The 26,201-nt window shown below is 38.0% G+C and overlaps 1 protein-coding gene across 3 annotated transcripts in view; it reads right to left on the reverse strand.

The window, feature by feature from the left end:
• DCC (DCC netrin 1 receptor) overlaps nt 1-26,201 on the reverse strand; it is a 1,166,577-nt gene that overhangs the window by 136,081 nt on the left and 1,004,295 nt on the right. For all 3 annotated transcript variants that reach the window (XM_067014926.1, XM_067014925.1, XM_067014924.1), the window contains 4 exons: nt 23,180-23,275; nt 17,224-17,456; nt 11,622-11,760; nt 6,321-6,428 (listed from right to left, as the gene is read on the reverse strand). In XM_067014926.1, the coding sequence (XP_066871027.1) occupies nt 6,321-6,428; nt 11,622-11,760; nt 17,224-17,456; nt 23,180-23,275 (576 nt within the window). The remainder of the gene's footprint in view (nt 1-6,320; nt 6,429-11,621; nt 11,761-17,223; nt 17,457-23,179; nt 23,276-26,201) is intronic.

The following is a 26,201-nucleotide window of genomic DNA, read 5'->3' on the forward strand; positions in this document are numbered from 1 at the left end:
CTAGCCTTAGAAAAACCATACAACTTCATTTGGATATGTGAGTTTGGCATGTTTTGAGGCTATTAAATCCACTGTTGAAGTCTCACCTTATAGATTTCCATTTAACTACATAGATTGGGACACATTTATAGGTTTCTCACTATCTTTCTGTATCTATATGTTCATTCCTCTGTGTCCAATTCCCTGTCATTCTCCATCCTTTCATCTTACATTTTTTCCACTTTATTTTTATCTCTTACCCACCACCCTGGCCAAATAATAAAGTATCAGTATTATATTCTGTCATAGGTTGTAAGACCTTTGGGGATTATTAATTTACCTGGGCATTCCTACATTGAAATACCATTTGTGTAAATACTTATAAAACGTAGCATCATGCATCTGTCATTTTGACGCTACTTCTACAAATAGGTAGTTGTAATTCCAGAAGCAAAGTGTCAGAAAGTAGTAACCTCCACCTCTATTCTCTCTTCTGTCCTTTTCCATACTTCCTCCCACTCATTGGTGATTCCCTTCCATGGATCTGGTAGGTGGATAAGTACTGGGAAGACTGAGATACATGATGTGGCCCCTCCCAGCAAGGAGCTCAGCCCAGTGAGGGCTTCTCATCTTTAAAGAACTGATTCTGATAATCCTATATATAGGTAAATATATAAAAAAGGAGGATCTGTTTCCTCCTTATTTTGTGGTCAAAAATTATAGGTTATGGATTCAGGGAGGCCTGACCTTAAATCATAGTGCTATCATTTACTAGCTTTGCAACCCTGAGCGATTTGAATAATCCAAGTATGCCTTAATTTTCTTATCTGAAAACAAGTTGCTGTGAGATAATGCATTTTAAAAACAATATATGAGTGTATTTCTATTACATTATCTTTTACATAGTAACTACCTAGTGAATGCTAAGGCTTTTATTTTTTATTTATATTAATAAAGCTTAAGAAATATCTTGTTTAGAAGCTGGAACTACAGTTTCAAGTCAACACCCAACACAGGAGCACCTCAATACACAAGGCAACTGCTAACAGCTATCAAAGAGGAAACTGACAGTAACACAATAATAGTGGGGGATGTTAACACGTCACTTACATCAATGGAAAGGTCATCCAAAATGAAAATAAATAAGGAAACAGAAGCTTTAAATGACACAATAGACCAGTTAGATTTAACTGATATTTATAGGACATTCCATCCAAAAACATCAGATTACGCTTTGTTCTCAAGAGCGCACGGAACATTATCCAGGATAGATCACTTCTTGGGTCACAAGTCAAGCTCAGTAAATTTAAGCAAACTGAAATCATATCAGGCTCCTTTTCTGACCACAACGCTATGAGTTTAGAAATGAATTACAGGGGAAAAAACGTAAAAAACACAAACAAATGGAGGCCAAACAATCCATTCCTAAATAACCAAGAGATCACTGAAGAAATCAAAGGGGAAATCAAAAAATACCTAGAGACAAATTACAATGAAAACACGACGATCCAAACCCTATGGGAGGCAGCAAAAGCAGTTCTAAGAGGGAAGTTTATAGCTATATAAGCCTACCTCAAGAAACAAGAAAAATCTCAAATAAGTAATCTAACTTTACACCTAAAGGAACTAGAGAAAGAAGAACAGACAAAACCCAAAGTTAGCAGAAGGAAAGACATCATAAAGATCAGAGCAGAAATAAATGAAATAGAAACAAAGAAAACAATAGCAAAGGTCAATAAAACTAAAAGTTGGTTCTTTGAGAGGACAAACAAAATTGGTAAAACATTAGGCAGACTGATCAAGAAAAAGAGGGAGAGGACTCAAGTCAATAAAATTAGAAATGAAAAAGGAGAAGTTACAATAGACACCACAGAAATACAAAGCATCCTAAGAGAGTACTACAAGCAACTCTATGACAATAAAATGGACAACCTGGAAGAAATGGACAAATTCTTAGAAAGGTATAACCTTCTAAGACAGAACCAGGAAGAAATAGAAAATATGAACAGACCAGTCACAAGTAATGAAACTGAAACTGTGATTAAAAATCTTCCAACAAACAAAAGTCCAGGAACAGATGGCGTCACAGGTGTATTCTATCTAACATTTAGAGAAGAGCTAACATCCATCCTTCTCAAACTCTTGCAAAAATTGCAGAGGACGGAACACTCCCCAACTCAATCTATGAGGCCACCATCACCCGATACCAAAACCAGACAAAGACACTACAAAAAAAGAAAATTACAGACCAATATTATTGATGGATATAGATGCAAAACTCCTCAACAAAATACTGGCAAACAGAATCCAACAACACATTAAGAGGATCATACAACATGATCAAGTGGGACTTATCCCAGGGATGTACGGATTCTTAAATATATGCAAATCAAACAATGTGATACACCATATTAACAAACTGAAGGATAAAAACCATATAGTCATCTCAATAGATGCAGAGAAAGCTTTTGACAAAATTCAACACCCATTTATGATAAAAACTCTCCAGAAAGTGGGCATAGAGGGAACCTGTCTCAACATAATAAAGGCCAAATATGACAAACCCACAGAAAACATCATCCTCAATGGTGAAAAACTGAAAGCATTTCCACCAAGATCAGGAACAAGACAAGGATGTCCACTCTCACCACTCTTATTCAACATAGTTTTGGAAGTCCTAGCCAGGGCAATCAGAGAAGGAAAAGAAATAAAAGGAATACAAATTGGAAAAGAAGAAATAAAACTGTCACTGTTTGCACATGACCTGATACTATACATAGAGAATCCTAAAGATGCCACCAGAAAACTACTAGAGCTAATCAATGAATTTGGTAAAGTTGCAGGATACAAAATTAATGCACAGAAATCTCTTGCATTCCTATACACTAATGATGAAAACTCTGAAGGAGAAATTAAGGAAACTCTCCCATTTACCATTGCAACAAAAAGAATAAAATATCTAGGAATACCCTACCTAGGGAGACAAAAGACCTGTATCCAGAAAACTATAAGACACTGATAAAAGAAATTAAAGATGGTACCAACAGATGGAGAGATTTACCATGTTCTTGGATTGGAAGAATCAATAATGTGAAAATGACTATACTACCCAAAGCAATCTACAGATTCAATGCAATCCTTATCAAATTGCCAATGGCATTTTTTATGGAACTAGAAGAAAAAATCTTAAAATTTCTATGGAGACACAAAAGACCCTGAATAGCCAAAGCAGTCTTGAGGGAAAAAAATGGAGCTGGAGGAATCAGACTCCCTGACTTCAGACTATACTACAAAGCTACAGTAATCAAGACAGTATGGTACTGGCAGAAAAACAGAAACACAGATCAATGGAACAAGATAGAAAGCTGAGACATAAACCCACGCACCTATGGTCAACTAATCTATGACAAAGGAGGCAAGGATATACAATGGAGAAAAAAAAGTCTCTTCAATAAGTGGTGCTGGGAAAACTGGACAGCTGCATGTAAAAGAATGAAATTAGAACACTCCCTAATACTGTACACAAAAATAAACTCAAAATGGATTTGGGACCTAAATTTAAGACTGGACACTATAAAACTCTTAGAGGGAACACTCTTTGACATAAATCACCGCAAGATCTTTTCTGATCTACCTCCTAGAGTAATGGAAACAAAAACAAAAATAAACAAATGGGACCTAATGAAACTTCAACGCTTTTGCACAGCAAAGGAAACCATAAACAGGACAAAAAGGCAACCCTTAGAATGGGTGAAAATATTTGCAAACGAATCAATGGACAAAGGATTAATCTCCAAAATATATAAACAGCTCAATATTAAAAAAACAAACAACCCAATCCAAAAATGGGCAGAAGTCCTAAATAGACATTTCTGCAAAGAAGACATACAGATGGCCAAGCAACACATGAAAAGCTGCTCAACATCATTATTAGAGAAATGCAAATCAAAACTACAATGAGCTATCACCTCACGCCAGTTAGAATGGGCATCATCAGAAAATCTACAAACAACAAATGCTGGAGACGGTGTAGAGAAAAGGGAATCCTCTTTCACTGTCGGTGGGAATGTAAATTGATACAGCCACTATGGAGAACAGTATGGAGGTTCTTTAGAAAACTAGAAATAGAATTACCATATTATGCAGCAATCCCGCTACTGGGCATATACCCAGAGAAAACCATAATTCAAAAAGTCACCTGCACCCTAATGTTCACTGCAGCACTATGTACAATAGCCGGGTCATAGAAGCAACCTAAATGCCCATCGACAGGTGAATGGATAAAGAAGATGTGGTACATATATACAATGGAATATTATTCAGCCATAATAAGGAACGAAATTGAGTCATTTGTTGAGACGTGGATGGATCTAGAGACTGTCCTACAGAGTGAAGTAAGTCAGAAAGAGAAAAACAAATATCGTATATTAATGCATGTATGTGGAACCTAGAAAAATGGCACATGTTATGAACCGGTTTGCAGGGTAGAAGTTGAGACACAGATGTAGAGAACAAATGTATGGACACCAAGGGGGGAAAACCACAGTTGGGTGGGGATGGTGGTGTGCTGAATTGGGCAATTGGGATTGACATGTATGCACTGATGTGTATAAAATTGATGACTAATAGGGACATGCTGTATAAAAAAATTAATTTTATTAAATTAAAAAAAAAATTAAAAACCCACATTCTATTGTTCACATAGACCATGTGATAACATTTATTTAAATAAATTGGAAAATTGGGTAGTATATGACTTATTTTATCCTTTACCCCAAAATATATTTTTTCTGTCAGAACTTGTTTTTATATAGACAATTTCTATTCTGTTTTTTGCTTCTTAAACTTATTATCTGTTGATTTACCATATGCTTATAAATATCTGTTTATAACATAATAAAAGTCATCATGTAAACAAATCAAAATCTACAAATGTACTGAAACAGAATCAATGAAAATAGATCATAACACTAAGGGGAAGAAAAAATTAGAATGAGCCACCCTCAGTTTTAAAAAGCCTGGCAGAGTGACAACTGAGTATATAAGATTCGGGGGAGATTTTATGTCTCTATTCTTTTTCCATATTTGTCAGCGCAAGTGAAAATTCTGTCTGTTATTGCAGTAAGATCAATTTATTAGAGAAAACTAGTCTTCAACTTAAATTTAAACCACATTTGGAATTTTCACATTATCTTTTCATTTTGTAAAATTCAAAAAGTAACTCACATAAAGTAAGTGTGCCATCTGAACTGTTATTTCCAAGCTTATCTCTGTATCACAGAATGACTGAATTGCTTTAATTTATAATAATGCTATTCACTTCTGGTATGCAAAAAAAAGAAGAAACAGGAGTGACTCTTACATGAGCCTAACCCAATGGTTCAAGTTAATTAGACTATAATGTGCACATTTTTAGTTATACAATATTCTTCATAATAATTATATGCTACGGAGACATGTATTAAAAGCCTAAAGTGATCATTTAAATGCAAAATCTCTGATAGACCTCCATTATATTTTTCATACTAAATTAACATTACAGTCTTCTAATGGATTCTTTAATTAGGCATCGATGTTATCAGAAATATTTGGGGGCTTCCCTGGTGGCGCAGTGGTTGAGAATCCGCCTGCCGATGCAGGGGACACGGGTTCGTGCCCCGGTCTGGGAAGATCCCACGTGCCGCGGAGCGGCGGGGCCCGTGAGCCATGGCCGCTGAGCCTGCGCGTCCGGAGCCTGTGCTCCGCAACGGGAGAGGCCACAACAGTGAGAGGCCTGCCTAGCACAAAAAAAAAAAAAAAAATATTTGGCAACATAAAATCTTTCACTGTGAAATATTCATTAGGTTCAATTTCCGTCAGTCAATATCAAGTGTTTTCCGAACCTTATGATTTAAGAAGCTAAAAGCTAACTGAGAAACTAAAAATCCTCAGACAAACCTCCTTCCTATGTTGCCTATAAAAATACATAGTCATTAAGTGTCCTTTGTATTTTATAACTGTCAAACAACTGGCTTCTTTTTAGTCATTTAGGCTCAGAGGCATTCCACTACAAGGTTATCCTAATGCTGCACAGAATCAAAAGCAAAAGGTCTATACTAATTTGAATGCACATCTTTCAGGAAGCAACACAAATGAAATGTGTTTGTGTGTGCATTTGTAGGCTCCATTAGAAGAATTCCAAGGTCAGAGGGGGCAAGAAGAGACAATCAGAAAGGGTCAGGAGTCAACTGAGATACTGGGACAGAAAACTAATACATAAAAGGCATGAACGGTGCACAGGAGGTAAGCAATCACGGGACAAGCGAAGCAGCGCAGGAAATAAAGCTGAGGTGCCTACCTACCGGTAATTTTTCCATTGGCTTCCAAGGGAGGCTGCCAGCTCACAATGACAGTGCGAGGCTTCCCTTCTCGAGTAATGACTGTCAAATCCTTGGGAGCAGAGGTCGGGGCTGTGAGATGAAACAGAAACATGGCCTTGTCATTGGATGTGAAAGAAAACAGACATTTGTGGGACTTCTAATCATGATGTTGACACTCAGAATCTATCACACAGTATGTCATGCTTATTTTACCATGCACAATTTATTTTAGGTATTTGAATTAAACAAGCAAACCAAGAAACAGAAATTAATGATTTTCCATGGAAGTTAACTGACTTTCAAAGGTGTGAATATAGAGAGGAGAACAGAATATGTGTGAATGTAGAGAACAGTGTAACTGGTATTTTCAAGTGAGCGAGCGTTGCACTAAAAATGTAAGAACCATTATAAGAACAACAACAACAAAAATGGACACATACTTAGTGAGACTGATGGCTACATGTCTCCAAGAGACAAAATTCTGTTACAACTGTAGGATTTAGATATAAATGAAAATTCACCTAATTTTATTTTTCCCTAAAATACAAAGAAAATAAAAAATAAAGAATTTACATGCAGGTCACAATATCTTGCTTAGGTAACATACTAGGTATCTCCCAACAAGAAGGCAAAGAAGTATTTGAAAACAGAGGAAATAGAATCTATGAGGGTCTTAGTATCAACCTGGTAGGAAGTAAAGATGGCAAGAAATGCTGTCTTGCTTAGAGCTACTTTTCCCACATGTTGTTTGAGAGAAACAGAATTTGTCACCCCAAAATATGCTTCTTTGGCATAAGAATTAAGCTGATTATTTTTAAGAAACAACAGACAGAGGAAAAGTTCTGAAAACCAAGTAGAAGTTACTCTTTCGTAAAGGGAAAATTTATACATTTATAAGGGTATTGCCCTCTTTGTGCCAGGAAGAGGAGGATGACAGGAGGCAGAGACTTAAGTGTACGTAACAACCATGCCCTTGTTTATTGTGATTTGCCTGAAAACTTCCCATTACTCGCTTCCCACCCTCCAACACCTTTTGTCTTTAGCTGGAGATGGTATTGAAAGTGGTGGCCATTTTAGGGAATTATTGTTTTCCTGGGTATCTCTCATATATACAGAGGTATACTTATTGTCAAACTTCTGTTTGTTTTTCTCCTGTTAATCTGATTCTTATTACAGGGGGCCTCAACCAAGAACCTGGAAGGATAAAAGGATTTTTCTTCCCTTAAATTGCGCTCAACAAATATTTAAATATACTTCAAAGGCGGCAGCAAACTGGCCAAGCTCGTCCAGTGTCCTTCAGGCTTCCTTTGACCTGCTTTCTCACTCGCTATGCTTTGAAATGCAGTCAGTTTTCCTTCTAGGCAGCTCACAATGCCCAACTCTACTATCCATAGTCTTTTTCAATGACCCCAAATTTGACATAGGCAATGTCAGAATGTCCTTAAGTTCCGAGCTTGGGTTCTGGAGGGATTTCCTGATCTCTGCACAGGAGTATTTGTATATTACAAATAGGTAAAACTTGGTCCTAATTGTGAATTCCTCTTCACTCTTATAATTCGTTTCGGCTCTTCTGTTGACTGTAACAGTGCAGAATCTGAGCGTTTTCAACACTCTATTTCCAGTTTCTCTTCCTAAGAGAATTCCAAATAGAGGGACATCAAACATTCCCATCTATCATACCATTTGATTTCCAATGCCCTGATTCTCCAAGCCACTAGGATACCAGGTTAACCAAAGTTGCACCAAATTGTAATATCCTGACAAAGTACTTAATATACTTAATATACTTTTTTTTTTTTTTAAAGAGGGAGGAGGAGAAGGACGAAGGCAAAGCAGAAGGAAGAGAAGGATGAGAAGAAAAGGCCTAGTGTAGTAGCTCCTTGAGTAAAGAGACTGTATATTAAACATAGTTTAATATATACTTTAATGAAAAGAAAGGACATTATTGCAAAAAAGATTTGTAATAGCAAAATACCAGAGAGGCAATGCTACTTTAAAGAAGGGTTAGTTTTATAAAGAGCTCATTCAAGATATTTTCTAAGCCACAGATAGGAAGGTGATATATAGCCACAAATTAGAATATTATACCAAACATAATAAGAAATTTTCCAATTTTGGAAGTAATTAAAGATCTGTCTTTCTAACTAGTCAGAATAGTCTGTGTTTTCTTAACTGTGTTAAAATTAAAATTGATGCTTATTTAGCAAACAAATGATGATAATTAGATTGCTTCACTGACTCTGTGTTGATATTCAAAAACTATAAAATGACTCCAGCTTTAGCAAAATAATACACGGAAGAGCTGGTTATTTTTCAAAAACAAAAAGAAACAAAAAAACCTGAAAACAACCTAATGACTAACCTATTTCAGGTGCTAAGCAGATTTTTCTTTTTCCTCAAGCCATGTGACTGTTGGTGAATAAGAGATTCTGGTATTGGAATCAATGTCTTAGTTGTTTAGGATTATCAGATGAACTGTATACTATTCCCTCATATTTATTTACTGTTTCACTTAAAAAGAAATTTTGGATATTTATAGTGGCCCTAACAAGTTCAGTGATCCTCTAAGTCAAGCAGAAGGAGGCCTTCGGTCTGCTCTTCTTCAATCTCGTGCGTTCTCCTGAAATAATCTTTTATAACTTCTTACCTGTCCTCATTGAATTAAATGATATTAATAACAATAAATAATAAATACCAGGCCCTGCAGGATTGATACTTTACTTTCTTATACACTCTTGTGTCCCCATGCTGTCCATGAAAACTATGCTCCGGTCACTCTGAACCATTCATAAGCGTCTCTTGAAGACATCTTTCTGATACTTGCTTGTGTATTTTTGTGCATGCTGCTTCCTTCCTCTGGAAGGCCCTGGAATGGATACCTGGCAATCTACCCTGGCCACAGCTCCATCATTATTTCATTTGTGAAATCTTCCCTGACTTCTCCAGACAGAATTTATACTTGGATCTATGTGCTCTGATTCTAACTTGGCCAAAATTCTGTGATTGTATTTTTCATGTTACTTCAAGGTTGTATTTAAAAAATATTTTTCTTATGTATTCGATTATAATTCTCTCCAAGATAAAGGCTGTATTCTCTTTACCTTTTATACCAAGTACCTATCTCAGGACCTGACAATTAAAATGAACCTTATTGGAAACCTGTAATCAATATCTCAGACAACTGGACACGCACTGCCCTCTGGTTTGTCTGTTTCTCAAAGGACTTTTCCCATGCTTAAATTTCTTTGTTAACTGTGTGAGTGGATGGTAACATTCAAGATTTAGAAGATTTCCAGCCCTGGAAATTGTATTGGGCATTTGTTTGTAGACTGCTCAACACCCCATTCCCTCCTTCATTTAGAGAGAACACTTGGATTTTTCCTTTGGGAACAAGCTCTCCTCTGTGTCACATGAGCTGGGTAGCAACATCAAATAGAAATTTCATGGCCTTCATCTCACTCTCTTTAGCAGTGTGATTGTGTCTTCTGGGAAACTGAATGTTGATACAAGAAAGGAAAACACATGGAGTCGAACCACTGTGACTGTAACACCTTGAAGGGAGAGTCCTACAGTTCCTCAACTCTAAAGCCTGGGAATACTGCTGCTTCTTGTCGCCTCTCCAAGACTTCATTATTTCAGCTGTCCTCCCAATTATTTTTATTTTATTTAAATTAACTAGACTAAAATTAGGGATTCATCACCTGGACAGAATGAAGTGTTTCACTTCAAGAATCTGTCAGCTGCCATTACCTATATTATTAGTAATTTCAGCACAAGTGCATAACAATGCAGCCCCATAGAGTCTTTGCATTATTATGGAATTAGAAGCAAACACTAGAGTTATTTCACTTCATTTCCTTCTCCTAGTTATAAAACCTGCAGACACTTGTGAATTACTTCTTGCTTCTCATCATCACCCGGGGATCTTATCCACATGCTATTTACACCTCTGTCCAGGTCATTATCTGTTTTGACAATCACCCTTCCTCCTAGCCACGTTTCTAAAAGTTAATATCTTTTTGTCAGCAATGGGTCTCACCCCTGACATCCCTACAAGGCTAGGCAGTTGAGGAGAAATCAATAGGGTGCATTTATCAAGTCAGACATTGGTGTGCATTTATGTTTATGACAGGGAAAAATGAATGAGGACCAAATGCCTTACTGGTTTTCATTTAACTCTTTTCATCTCCTTTTAAGTTAAAAAGAAAGAGCAGAGCCTTTATTCTCCCCATAGTTCATAACTCATTCAGCTTGTCTTATTCTTCCTAAGAAGCTAAGAACATTGACATCCAGGGCAGAATTCTAGGAGAATGATTTAATATATATAAACATGTAAAATAGAAGAAGAAGGTATTGAAATTAAATTAAACAACTAGAAAAAAAAACTTCTTATAGAAAGAAGTACCCTAAAATTGTACAAACATTCACAATGAACTTAGAGTTAAGGTAGTAGCCTGAAATAAAAATTAGAACTGCCATGCCATTGGGCAAATTCTAATGGAAAAAGAAATTCAACTTACCCAGATAAAAGTTTTACTGGTATATTTTTTAAAATTTGGAAATGTGTGGTACAGTTTATCCCCACATATGATGTAATGCCATGAAAGCAATCAAAAAGTATGTTAAACCCTTATTTCTTCAGATGTTGTATTTCTGTGAACTATAAATGCCAAGTGCACTGCATGTCTGCTAAGGTTATAAACTCAACATTTATGACCCATAGTAAACGTGACTGGTAAAATTTACAGTGAATTGCATTTACTCTCGACTTGAACTATTGCAAAATGCATGAAAGTTTTCCATTGCGTTGTCTTATTTCCAAACAGTGAACATGACCCCCCCAGAAACTTCTTCCCACAGTCAGCTGAAGTTATTGAGGGTAAGCATCCATGAGACTACAGTTGTAATGCAATGTTTCATTTTGTATCTAATTTCTTTCCAAAAAAGTAAATACCTACTATGTCTGTTGATCAAAGACACGCATGCTTGGGACAGAGTAAAATGCCTTTGCTTAAATGTATTGAAAAGAAGATTTATATTCAGGTCTCCTAAATTAACATAAAGATTAAAACCAGATCACTTGATCCACTGGGGACTCAGTTTCTTCTTATTTACAGTGGGGAGGATAATATTAGATATAAAAATGCTATGAATGATTTTATATAAAATAAGGTATAATTTAGACATCATGGTGGACACAGGTTCCAACTTCCTTGGTACCTGGAAAACACCACTACCAAATATCAAGAGTAGAAATTTCAAAGGCAGCTTTTCTTCACATACCTGCTTCATATGTGGTGGCATGTGCAGTCATGCTCCATGTGCTGGACCTTCTGTTTTTTGTTACCATGACCGAGAACTCATACATTGTGTTTGGTTTGAGACCTGTTGCTGTGTAACTCAGAGATGTTGTGTCTTCTGACTAAACAAGTGGGAAATAAGAAAAGAGAAAAAGAAATGAACTCTATCAACTTGGTAAATCAAGACACATAAGAAGACTATCAAAAGCCAACAAAAAAGGAATTTATTTCCAAACAGCGGAAGACCTAGGACACAGCACAGACTTTATTTCCTTTCTGTACCAGTTTACACTGGCTGATTGTACGTCTAAAACCTAATCAATAAAATCAGGTGCTATGTTGTTAAAAGGGGCAGATAGCTGATAAATTTTCCCAAGTGAGGCAATAACCACAGAGACAGGACCAATTCCACTTCCTTCTATCAGTTCCATTTTTAAGGTTATCTGTACTGACTTTAACTTCAATTTATTTCTGATAATTGAAGTCTTTTTTTCAGAGGCTTTAATGGTTTATATATTTCACATAGATTGTTACGATTATTGTCCACTGGTAATATAATGAATTTTTAGAGCTCTACTGCTTATGATTTAAAAAAAAAACTCTTTATGATACAAACTTTTAGTGATTCTAGGATCTATATAGCTGTTAAAAGAAAATGGACAAAAGCAATACTGTGTCAGGTGCTTTTCTTTCTTTGTGCACAGGTCGTGTTAAATATACATTGAAGTATGGTCATTGGAGCAGTTGATCAAAAAGGGAACAATAAATTGGATAAATATTAAATGATTACATTAGTGTTAATATTTTTGGCCTTCTGAGTACATTCTTTGTCTTTTAAACAACAGGTTAAGGATATTTTAGTCGAAAGTAAATTGTCTTTATTGCTTACTCAAAAGATCAAAATTGTAATGAAGAAAAAGGTTAATCTCCCAGGTTAATATGTATTTTCCACATCATCAGGCAAATTTATTTATGTCTATTATAAATATCAATTTATGCTTGTTATTTAGATCTTGATCATCTTCCAAGGTTAAATACTTACTTTTACTTTTAAATTTTTTACATTTGCTTTATATCTATGTCTAGAAAAATCAAGGAAAACTTTTTGTCTCCACCTATGTCATACCTATCTCCTCCCTTAGCTATTCTAGTGTGGTATATCTTTTTTTATTCTACTATGAATCCTTCTTAGATTATAGCTATGGAAATCCTACATTTCATTATAAAATCAAATAAACATTTAACTGTTCTAATAACATTTCAGTCATGTGCCCACCCATCCTATTTAAGTGATGACCTCATAAACATTTATCAGCAGCTCTTCTTAAAAATAGCTGTAAAGGGCTTCCCTGGTGGCGCAGTGGTTGAGAATCCGCCTGCCAACGCAGGAGACACGGGTTCGTGCCCCGGTCCGGGAAGATCCCACGTGCCGCGGAGCGGCTGGGCCCGTGAGCCGTGGCCGTTAGGCCTGCGCGTCCGGAGCCTGTGCTCCGCAACGGGAGAGGCCACAACAGTGAGAGGCCCGCATACCGAAAAAAAAAAAAAAAAAAAAATAGCTGTAAAAATGTGTGCCCTAAATAAATGTAAAAATACTTTGTAGACTAAGACAGAACCCCAACAAATAAAACATGAAACGGGCAGCTCGTATCTGATAGGCTGATATATAACTTCCAGTCTTTCCCTCCTTCCCTGTCATGAATACCTCTAAGTCTTAGAAATGGAAATAAGCGGAGAAATGGGGCAATGAGAAATATTTCAGCTAGGAGGGAAGACCACACTTTGATAAAACTAGTCTCTTTGAGCATAGACACAACTGGCATTTGGGAGGCAGCTAAGCAATACTGTCCTTTGTATTTCTTAAATTCTTATATGCCTTGTTTCTATTCTTGAATGATACACTTGCATTCTATAAATACCATTAATTCACTAAGTTTTCTCAGGAACTTTATGAAAAGTTACTATTCAACATAAATCATTAGCCTAGAAATATTGATACTTTGGAAAATCATGGCTGTATGTGTGTGTGTGACGGGGGGGGGGGGGCAGAACACCTAGGTACTACCTCTCTGAGCCTCAGCTTCCTCATCTATAAACCGGAAATAACTGTAGCACTGACCTTACAGTGCTATTTAAAGTGTGAAATAGGTCAAGTAAAGCATAGTATGTGGCCCAGAGTAAGTACTAAATAAATGTTAGCTACAATATTTTATGCATTGTCTATTGTGAGATATGGGCACTCTGTATGTGTGGTGTATATACACACACACACACACACACACACACATATTTACAACATTTTGATAAATTCTCCATTGAATTGTAAACATCTTGAGGGCTGCGAATGAGTCTTGCACAACTTTCTATCTCCTGTAATATCCATGCTAGTATCTGGTAAGCACTAGTCAATAGTCAATGAATGCATTTTGAATGCAAAGTCATATAAAATATCAAATGATGAATCACTTTAGTAGAAAATAAATTAAAGAAAATTTCTCCATTTGATAAGGAAGGTCAATAGAGAGGTCTGGACAACCAAAATATGAATGTCTGGATTATGGCTTGACATGGGACTGAAGTAGAAGGGTACTCCTGCGGGGAGAGGCCTGGATAAAGCTATCAGCTTATCTGAGTTCCAGCTCTAGTTTCATGGGGAAATTTGTCAAGTTATACAACATACCCAACTCTTCATAAAGATCTCTAATGCCTACTTAGCTATGCAGAGTCTTACTTATTCTTTTCATATTGATAGTATATCAATATCCCAATTGCATAGATAAGAAAAAAGGAGATTAAACAAGTTAAGTCACATGACAGGACACAGGAAAGCCAACGCTAGAGCCCATTTATTTGACTCCATGTATGTATTTTTCCTCCATTACCTTGTGTTGCTCTACTTAGCTTATAAAGCTTAGTGGGGAATGAGATGAAGTAATAGATATGACAGTGGTTTGAAAAGTTCAAAATGCAAAACCAAAGTAGTCTATTACTATTATTTGTAAAATTTAAATTTAATGTATGTCTTTCTAGTAGACCAGATATGCTCTACATTTTTCCTTGCTATCCAGCTTACCTTAACTCTTTCCTCTAACCCTGATTCTCAGGGTGTTGGTGTAGAGTGTGTATGTGTGAGAGAGGGATCGAACGATAGTAATGGAAAGCCTAATTAGGTCAGGGAAGATGACGGGGAGAGAAACAGTTAAAATATTTCTTTCAATTCTCATACTTCAATCCAGAAGAGAAAACAGTCTCTCCTTACAGAGGATAGCTTTTGGTTGGGTCTCACACTGTAGGCATTCTTTATGAGACTCAATAATCCTGTGTCTGTTCTTTTGACTCTTCAACTGAAAAAAAAAAAAATGCCTCCAGAAATTCTGAAACTCAAATCATTCTGCAGAGAACAATCATTGTCCTTCAGAACATTTCACGTACTGGCAAGGTACCCACCGCCACTCTGTGAAATGAATGTATCCACAAAGTACAGCAACCATGAGCATAACATTTTTAAAGTAGTCTTTAAAAAGTAAACTTAGAATTGGGTAATCTGTATATAAAGAGTTTTTAAAAAATGCTCTCATGTGTTTCATCAGTTGTCTTATCTGATAATGTTATCCTCATTTATAGTTCTGCTGAGTCTTAAATCTGATACTGTAAGGAGATAGATAGGATACTTAGAGCATATTTTATATCAATGATACTATTTGGACATGCCTGGAGAGTTTCTCCTAGTACCTGACCTAGCAGGGAGGCAGAACCAAAGAAAACTGTTTTTTAAACGGTTTCAACTGAAAACTGATTTACTATGAAACGTGAAGTTTACACCACTTAAAGGTTGAATGAAACTAGAAGCAGATCCAGTATGGCTACAGGAGAAAAGAGGCAGACTTATAAAATTATTGGTGGGGTTTTCCTTTAATCTGGGGTTTTGAGAGTTAGAAATTTCCAAAGGATATTTTCATCCCCCCGAATCATCACTGGCTTGAGGCTGGATTAAGCAAGACAGCAGTTTAGTGGAAAGAACATTGGATAAAGTATCGGGAGATCCAGATTCTCCCTGAAAGCCACCCCAGTAGAGTGGTAAAGAGAAGGGATATAAGGGGAGTATGAAGATTGTGGAGCGCCCGGGTTGAACTACTGGTTCCTTTGTTGTTGGGTAACATTTATGCTCTTTTTCTTCTTCCAGTTTTATTGACATATAATTGACATACAGAACTGTGTAAGTTTAAGGTGCACAACATAATGATTTGACTTACATATATCATAAAATGGTTACCACTAAACTATAAGTTTAGTGAATGCCCATCATTTCATATAGATACAAAATTAAATAAACAGAAAAAATATTTTTTTCCTTGTGATTAGAACTCTTAGGATTTATCCTCTTAACAACTTTCATATATAACATACATCAGTGTTAATTATATTTATCATGTTGTACATTACATCCCTAGTACTTACTTATTCTTATAAACGGAAGTTTGTACCTTTTGACTGCCTTCCAATTCGCCCTCTCCCCGCCCCCGCTTTAGGCTCTTATTTCTAAAGCTACATTCTCCACCCCAAATAATCATCCTGTGAATATTTTAAATGTGTTTTAATATAGTACCTCACTTGAATAACTTACTAATTCTTTGAAGTAAACCTATGGAGCTGAATGTATTATGTATTCCAAAATTATAAGTAATGATTTTAAGTATGTGAAGTAACAGCTAAAGCATGTTAAACTACCTCTATGATCTGGCATAGTTCTAAGTAAATGGTAGGTGGTTAATAATTACCTGTTGATCTCATTTTATTCTACATTTGTGTATTATTTATGTACACTACTAGCATGTGGTAGGCTTAGGAGGTTAACAAAATCGTTCCAGTATATAAATAACCGTTTGTTGGAGTTGCTGAGGCTGGCTGATAAGAGATTTGAAGGTAGTCATGACGGTGCCTCAAATACGTATCTCTAAGGAGCTCTTAGCGGGGTTGTGAGATGACTCAGGGATAGGACAACAATAAGGGAGTTGGTCCAATTCATATTAATTAAAGGGGAGTGTGCATTGTGGATTCTCTTTACCACCTGAGGGTGTTTCAAGGTTAAATGAGGAAGTAGATGTTAATAGCTTAGAGTATGTTCACCATCTAAGGATGGTATAAAAAAATCATCATGTATTCCTTTTCATATTCACTATAAGATGGGTCTCTGTAACATTAATAGGGGTGCCTCTGGCGTAAATCTAGATTCCTAATGAAAAGAAAAACACCAAAATCTGTTCAAAAAATGAATGTAGAGCTCTGCTATTTTCAAAAGAAAATGGCGCTCCCCTGTACAAAATCAAATTATTTATACAAACCCAACATCTGGTGGAATTCAAATAACATTTTGCAGCTCTTGACATTTTTCTACCTTGCCTTAGAATCGTTTCCTAAGACACAATAATTCCCAAGCCAATTTTAGATACTGAGTTCTTAAAATGCTTTGCTATCCATTTCATGTCACTGCAGCAAAAGGATTCATGACAGTCCAGGATGCATTTAAAACAATGTATTAAACAAATGACAGTTCATGTGAAATTTCATACTATCAGTTCGAACTTCACCTTGTATTTCGCATTCGCAGAAAAGCTGGTCCTCCACCGGACAGTGTAAAGTCGCACTTCGGACGTTTTTTGGTTCTTAGGGACAGAGTTGTCTGCCCAGCTGACCCTCACAGCATCGTGGGTAAGAGCCACAGCCTGTACACCTACTGGTGGGAGCATGGGGGTGGAGACATCTGGGACCGCGGTGGGGAAATCATCAAGCAAAGGATAATAATCAACTGGGTCAGTGGGATCTGGGTTTAAAAACCCGCCAAATGAAACAAACAAATACATACATAAATAAAAGAGTTAAAAAAAATAAACATCAGTGGCAACACATCACAATGAGTTAAATGCATGGCAATAATGATGAAAGGGAACATGAGAAGAACAGAAAAAAATACAATTAATTCAGTCGGAAAACTCATTAGAAACAGTATTGCTAGATTACAAAAGTAACTGACTATTTTCCATAATTGACTCATTTCCTTAGAGTGGTTTTATCAATTTGGCTGTCACGTCTAGTTATATATTTTAAAAGTCCATTTTTTTCTTGGAATGTTGTACACTGTTTCTTAAAATATCCAGTATAGAATTCATCAGTTTTATAACTATGCAGATAACTTAAAATAACAAAATACTAAGGAGTGTCTGGTTTATTTCCTCCTGCAAAGGAAATAAATGTCTACCTAATATGTGCTTTGTTATTTGTTTATTTTTCTCCTCCTTCTCTAACTTGATTTGCTATCTCTAATGCATTTATTATTGCTTACATCCTATCTGCATAAATATTTTTTAGGTAAGAAACAAACAAAGGATAAAAGACCAAAGGGCCCTGAGGTCTACAGCGATCTGTCTATGGCTATGACTGCACAAAGCCAGACCAAGTCTGTGGTCCACATGGTTCAATGATGTGATAATTGGGTTTACATAGCACGTGGTTAGGTTAGATTGAAATTCTTAGAGAAAGTGTAGAAGTGTCCATTTTACCCACATTCTCACAGAGTAATTAAGTTTTCTATGGCATTTCTATATCTACATTCCTTGTTTGAAAATTTTAAGTTCCATGTAAAGACTTCATATTATTGGGTGGGGAGACAGAATGAACTACCTACAACCTGATGAGATTTTTGCTGAGATACACACATGCTGAGATACACACATCCATAACACAAACAGAATCTGCATAATGATGTGTGTGGTTTCATAAGATTCTCTAGAAAAATCTTACATTTGTTTTTATGCTGGGGATGTCAGAATCAGGGGAGCCTATTTTGTGGCTGTAGTTAGAGTCCAATTTTGAGCCTTTTATTTATTACCTAAGACATTTAAATCTGTGAAAATTTTCCTTGAAATCATGTAACATGTATCCTCACTAACAAAAAACAAGATGAGCTCTTAGGCTGGGCATTTGATGGCATCTGGGGAGATGAAACGTACTAAAAGGTAGAGTATCTGAAGCAGTAAACATACAGAGCTTATATTTTTAAATACAGTATAGAGACTGAGGGCTGATTCTGATGATTACTTCACTTTGTCCACTGAATTTTAAATGTCTACCCCCTACTCATCACTGTTTTCCAATGAATTATTTAGTAGTATACTGGGCTGTGGTCTTTGAAGTAAAATATAAAATCTGAAAACAAAAACAGAACAAAAGGAAGACCAAGAAAAAAAAAACAACAACAATAGAAAGAGAGAGAAAGAAAAATATGTGTTTAAAATTTAATGACAGAGCCCAGGCTTTTTGTATGTCCTTTGACGTGTCTTTTTATAAAGGGCTCCTTTAAACCCAAATGGATTTATGAAATGATGAAGGGGCAGCTGAAGACAACGCAGCCTCTAGGAGGATCGCAATCTGTCATCAGGCTGGCACATCGGTGGAACCTTTTGGCGAAACTAGAGCAGGTGCTGCCTCACTTGACTTGTTTCTATTCACAGCTGACTTACCAAGAAGAATGTTCTACACAAGGGAGGACTACTCTCAATCACAAACTCCTTTTAGATCAACTCATATTCATGTTACCCTATCTGTTGTTTCTTTGTTTAATCTAGTTTTGTTGATACACCTATACTAACTTTACAGTCTTTCACAGGTACCCTATATAAGATTTTGAAAAGTCACGATTCTATTTTAAGAAACGGTAATACTCAAACCTGTTAATTCTGGATTTTAGAAAAGTATGTTTTTCATGACTTGTTGTTGAGTTTCCTGGAGTCTCGGTTCCGGAATGCATCCCTAAATTTCAAGTAATGCTGTTTGTTGGTCTATATCTACGAACTTATGTAATTCAAAAACTTCTAACCTGGCCAAGTTTTTCTTGCTTATTTTAGAGGAGCTTTTTTTTTTGTTTTTTCCCACTCCTGGTTTGTCATTCTATTTGCCACTTCCTCCAGAGCTGGGCTAATACAATAGCCACTAGTTAAATGGACAATTTAACTTTAAATTAATTAAAATTAAATAAAATTTAAAATTCATTTATTGTGTTGCACTAGTCAATTTCTGATGTTTGACAGCCAAATGAGCCTCATGCCTGCCGTACTGGATACAGTATTTCCAACAAAGCAGAACTTAGTAGCAGGTGGCAAGCACTGCTCTAAATATATGCTACATGTATTGGTAATTATCTTCCCCTCTCAGGTCAGAAACTGGGTAGTTGAATTAAAAACTACCTAAACCAAGTACCTAAACATTGTTTTTAAAATTTATTTATTTATTTCGGCTGCGTTGGGTCTTTGTTACTGCACACTGGCTTTCCCTAGTTGTGGCGAGCGGGGGCTACTCTTCGTTGCGGTGCACAGGCTTCTCATTGTGGTGACTTCTATTGTTGTGGAGCACGGGCTCTAGGCGCGTGGGCTTCAGCAGTTGTGGCACGCGGGCTCAGTAGCTGTGACTCATGGGCTCTAGAGCACAGGCTCAGTAGTTGTGGCGCATGGGCTTGGTTGCTCCACAGCATGTGGGATCTTCCCGGACCAGGGTTCGAACCCATGTTCTCCGCATTGGCAGGCAGATTCTTAACCACTGTGCCACCAGGTAGTTTAGGTAGTTTTTTAGGTACCACCAGGTACCTAAACAGTTAGTGCTAAACACTAACTGTTTAGTAGTTATTTTGCTGATAAACAACTTTTTTTTTCATTTTTTTCCCTCATATTCCTGGGTGCCTTATATACCACTGATTTTCAGTGGTAATATACAAGAGTGAAAAAAAAAAGACAAAAACACAAAACATATCTTTAAACCTTTTGCTAAAAAGAGAAACCTATTCAATTCCTAATAGTTGTTTTGGTAAGAACATATAAGTGTATGGTCAACATACTGAAGTTCAAAACAAGCTTTTAAAAAAAGTAACACAATTGTACTTCATTGAGACATTTATAAAACAAATGAGAATAAATAAATTCAAACAACACACCTCATTGTTCCCCTGCTCTCTTCCCTTCTCCAGGCTCAAAATGTCTTATTTTTACAACAATATGGAACAAAATTGCAAAGAATGCAGCAAAAAGATGAAACAACCTGCCCATTTGACCTAGTGAAACTTTCCTTGGCTCTAACACTGATATGTTCCAAATGAGATGAGGTCCAGAGTAGACCAGCATCTATGAGCACATCCATCTGGAAAGCACCACAGCCTGATACTTACTCCAGCCTGATGCAGTTACTGCCTCTGATTTTTTTTTTTAAATTACTTTATGTTGGCCTCTTGCAAGACTGCTCATGGGAATACTTTGCAGAAGCTCAGAGACTGAAAATATCTTCTATGTAGCCCTTGGACACATTTATTGAAAGAGTTTCTCACAGAATCTAAACCTCTGATTCTGTTTATTTGTCTTTTGTTCTCCATGACATGTGAAAACAGGGTAAAATAAGTCTACCACATCTAGGCAGGGATGTAGGAAGGGCTGCTTTTATTCATCCTCTCCAACCCCTTATTGACTTTTCTTCAATAAGAAAATTCCTCACATGTTTTCCAACTTTCAGTATTATTTTATTTCTCAGATCCATTTGGATTAGTCATAGCAGGAAAAAATTGTCTTATGGATCACTGGTATTGTAGAAACCACTCTGGAATGCCATATGCTAAGAATTAAAGAATGACAACAAATGCTCAGGGGAAAAAAGTTAATAACACCTCAAATAGTTCTTTCTCAGCAACCTATCTTCAGCTTATCTGAACTCTACTATCGCTATTACTACTAGTTTCTGCTCAAAAATTGACTTTTGGGAGGTCATCTAAGTGTTCTTTCTTTGTGGGCTTTAGTTTTGGTAAGAAAATAAGAGTTCTAAAAGACTGACCATGGTACAATTTTGTGTGGTCTGATCACAAGCCACATCAGTGACTCTTTACCATCTTTTATCCTAGGCAAGAAAGAGCTGGCTTACTGAATAAACATTATGGGAAGGATGGGTACAGCCCAAGTGGCTGTTATCTCTCAGAGAAACTATGGCAGAGTAAGAGAATAAGGGGAAGAGGAAATCCCAGCGCCCCCTCCACCATGTTATCTTGTAGTTTCCATCCTGGCCCTCTAATTGCCTCATCTCTCTATATTTAGAAATAACACGTTTGACAGTAAATATTCTGTAGGGTAATATTTCTTATTTACCCTTTTTGGGGAGCCATGAGCCCTTTGATAACACAATGTAAGATATATACTGTCTCCACAGATAAATTAATATACCGACATGCACCCAAGCTTTTGCATACCACTCGAGACAGACCATAGACATTGAAACCAGCAGCCAAAGAGTCAAGGAGACTCTGGAATAACATCCTTGCCTTACAAGGAAATCTGGTTGAAAGCAGTAAAGTGATGGTGTGTTCCGAAAACCATCACATAACAACTGTGAATTTGGTTTACGACTGTAATTCTCAAGATAAGTTTATGAATGAAGCTTCTGGATTTGGAAAACAAACTGTACAAAGTTCACATAAATTTAGTGATAGCAGAAGTCACAGACAGGACTCCATTATTTATTTTATGTTCATTTATTCCTACCTTCCAGGACTCACAATCAGGCACCCCAGTAATTTTGCATGTTCTCTGGACTCGCTATGAAATTCTGCTCTCAGATCCTTTGTTCTCATTCAGGTGAAAATAGCTGATAAGTGGAATGAGGTCTGAGTGTTGTGGGTTTTGAAAGGGGGCAGTATCAAAGTATTCATTAAAAGGATGGAACTCTTGGGTTTTACTTTCACATTTCAGACCTAAGGCTATTGGGGGTGGTCATGTGACTTTGAGTCATGTGATGGGTCATGAACAAGACTCACAGAGGTCGTACTTATTCTACTTCTAAGTAGGTCCAGCCTTGTTCACAAATAGGCTCCATTGAATGGCTTGGGTCTCACTTTCTTACCCATCCCTTTCTCATTTCCTTGAGCCTTGTTTCTTTCCTGTGCTACCTTTCAAGTCCACCTCACGTAGCAATTTCTAGAGGTGAGAAGTCCTTGAAGCAGCCAATCCATTTAATGTGCAGAAGCCCTGGACACTGTTGGGGTGACATATTGGCCCAGCTCAGAAAGAAGTCACTGTGTGACGCAGCCAAATCCAAGCCAGCCCCATGAGGTCAGTTCATCCTCATCATATCAGCTTGAAGGACCCTCTGCAAAGAAGCAAGTGTCCATTCAGGCACTTGGTGACCTTTTTTGCAGAGACCCTCTTGTCTACATTGCATTGATTTGAAACAAGCTGCCCAGAGGAATGAAGAGTGGTATCAGGATGCTAAAACATGAAGCTACTGGGAGAAGACAGAATAAGAGATCTATGTTCTCTAATTCTATGTACTAATTTACAGACTGAATCCCTCTCAATTTTGATAACCAAAAATATAATAAATGGTGTGTATACATATACACATAAGGCTTAGGACATGATTACATACATTTTTTCTTTGTATTTTGTTTTGTTTCACTTTAGTTTGTTTTCTTCACCATAATTCAAATACCTTGTCACAAGAGGATTAACTACTTTGGCTTACCGGTTATAGATCTGGTGGTAGCACTTTCATAAAGAGGAACTCCTTCTCCTGCATTGTTAAAAGCTTTTAGGGAGATTACATAATGGGAACTTGACTCTGGAGAAAAACAGAAAAAATATGAACGTGTTAATTTATTTAATGTACTGAAATACTCAGGATAAACATTTTCCTGAAATCAAATTGAATATAATCAATTAAGCAAACAGTTGTTCAAAAATGAATGAGTTTGATTCTGGGAAGAAGGTGGCAATATAGTTTTTTGATCTTCCTGAATCTTCATATAAAAAGAGACAGAAGAACTAGATAGAAAACCAAAGGCATTTAGACATTTAGGACAAAACGAGGTGATGAGGTCTACATGCTCACACCCTAAGATACAAGTGGATATGGACAAACCACCAACATGTTATCATGAACCTGCATGTTATCAGTATCTGTGTAAGAGAAATCAGACGGAAGCAACAAAGCTGAAAACACAGTAATTCTAAAATAACTATCAAGTAATGCTAGAAAGTGCAATGGACCAGTTTAAGAACAGTAAATGTAAATACTTGAAGCTAACCTACAAAATCTCCTTTCCAGGACAGTGTTCACACTGGAGACAAACTACTAAGAGTATATTTACAATTTATGAGTAGGAAAGACACAATAGACATGAAAGGAAGAGAAAGTCCAGATCAAAGTAGGACAGAGGAATAGTCATGAAAACGTGGAAAGCAAACTGCCATAGTTTTTAGTGTCTAACAGGGTTCAGCCAACTTTTCTGTAAAAGGCCAAGATCGTCAATATAGCTGTGCAGAGAGGCGAGAAGATGGCGGAAGAGTAAGACGCAGAGATCACCTTCCTCCCCACAGATACATCAGAAATACATCTACACGTGGAACTTCTCCTATAGAACACCCACCGAACGCTGGCAGAAGACCTCAGACCTCCCAAAAGGCAAGAAACTCCCCACGTACCTGGGTAGGGCCAAAGAAAAAAGAATAAAACCGAGACAAAAGAATAGGGACGGTACCTGCACCAGTGGGAGGGAGCCGTTAAGGAGGAAAGGTTCCCACACAACAGAAGCCCCTTCGCGGGCGGAGACTGCGGGTGGCGGAGGGGGAAGCTCCGGAGCCGCGGAGGAGAACGTAGTAACAGGGTGCAGAGGGCAAAGCGGAGAGATTCCTGCACAAATGATCGGTGCCAACTGGCACTCATCAGCCCGAGAGGCTTGTCTGCTCACCCAACGGGGTGGGCGGGGGCCGGGAGCTGAGCCTCGGGCTTCAGGCAGATCCCAGGGAGAGGACTGGGGTTGGCAGAGTGAAAACAGCCTGAAGGGGTTAGTGCACCACGGATGGCCGGGAGGGAGTCCGGTTGCAGTCTGGAGCTGCCGAAGAGGCAAGACGCCTTTTCTTCCCTCTTTGCTTCCTGGTGCATGAGGAGAGGGGATTAAGTGCGCCGCTTAAAGGAGCTCCAGAAACGGGTGCGGAGCTGCCGAAGAGAGAGGAGACTTTTTCTTGCCTCTTTGCTTCCTGGGGGTGTGAGGAGAGGGGATTAAGGGCACCTCATAAAGGAGCTCCAGAAACGGGGGCGAGCCGCGGCTGTCGGCGAGGACACCACAGATGGGTGTGGGACTCTAGGGTTGCTGCTGCTGCCACCAAGAGGCCTGTGTGTGAGCACAGGTCACTCTCCACACTGCCCCTCCCGGGATCCTGTGCAGCCCGCTATTGCCAGGGTCCCGGGATACAGGGACAACTTCCCCGGGAAAATGCACGGTGTGCCTCGGGCTGGTGCAGCGTCATACTGGCCTCTGCCACCGCGGGCTCGCCCCTCAACCGTGCCCCCCCCAACCCCCGGCCTGTGCCAAAGCCCCCAAATCAGCTGCTCCTTTAACCCCGTCCTGTCTGAGCGAAGGGAAGACGCCCTCGGATGACCTACGTGCAGAGGCGGGGCCAAGTCGAAAGCTGAACCCCAGAAGCTGTGCCAACAAAGAGGAGAGGGGGAGGTCTCTCCCAGCAGCCTCAGAAGCAGTGGATTAAAACTCCACAATCAACTTGAACTGCCCTGAATCTGTGGAAAACCTGAATAGACAGCGAAATATCCCAAGTTGAGGAGGTGGACTTTGGGAGCAAGATATACTATTATTTTCCCCTTTTTTCCTTTGTGTGAGTGTGTATGTACGTGCTGCTGTGTGAGAGTTTGTCTGTATAGCTTTGCTTTAACCAATTGTCCTAGGGTAAGACCGACCCATTTTTTTTTGTTTTTTTTTAATAGAAATTTTTCATCTTAATAATTATTTTTTATTTTAATAACTATATTTTATCCTACTTTATTTTGTCTTCTTCCTTTCTTTCTTCCTTCCTTCCTTCCTTTTTTCCCTCCTTCCTTCCTTTCTTCCTTCCTTCCTCCCTTCTTTCCTCCCTTCCTTCCTTTCTTCCTCCCTTCCTTCCTCCCTTTCTTCCTCTCTTCCTTCTTTCCTTCCTTTCTTGCTTCCTTCCTTCCTTTCTTTCTTCCTTCCTCCATTCCTTTCTTCCTTCCTTCCTTTCCTTTCTATTTTTTCTCCCTTTTATTTTGAGCCGTGTGGATTAAAGGCTCTTGGCATTCCAACCAGGCATCAGGGCTCTGTCTCTGAGGTGGGAGAACCAACCTCAGGACACTGGTCCACAAGAGACCTCCCAGCTCCACGCAATATCAAACAGTGAAAATCTCCCAGATATCTCCATCTCAACACCAAGACCCAGCTTCACTCAAGGACCAGCAACGAACAGTGCTGGACACCCTAGGCCCAACAAATAGCAAGACCAGACTATAGCCCCATCCATTAGCAGAGAGGCTGCCTAAAATCATAATAAGGCTACCAACATCCCCAAACAGACCACCAGACGTGGACCTGCCCACTAGAAAGACAAGATCCAGCCTCATCCACCAGAACAGAGGCACTAGTCCCCCAACCAGGAAATCTACTCAACCCACTGAACCAACCTGAGCCACTGGGGACAGACACCAAAAACAACGGGAACTACGAACCTGCAGCCTGCAA

Source organism: Kogia breviceps, chromosome 15, assembly GCF_026419965.1.
Source record: "Kogia breviceps isolate mKogBre1 chromosome 15, mKogBre1 haplotype 1, whole genome shotgun sequence".
Classification (NCBI taxonomy): Eukaryota; Metazoa; Chordata; class Mammalia; order Artiodactyla; family Physeteridae; genus Kogia; species Kogia breviceps.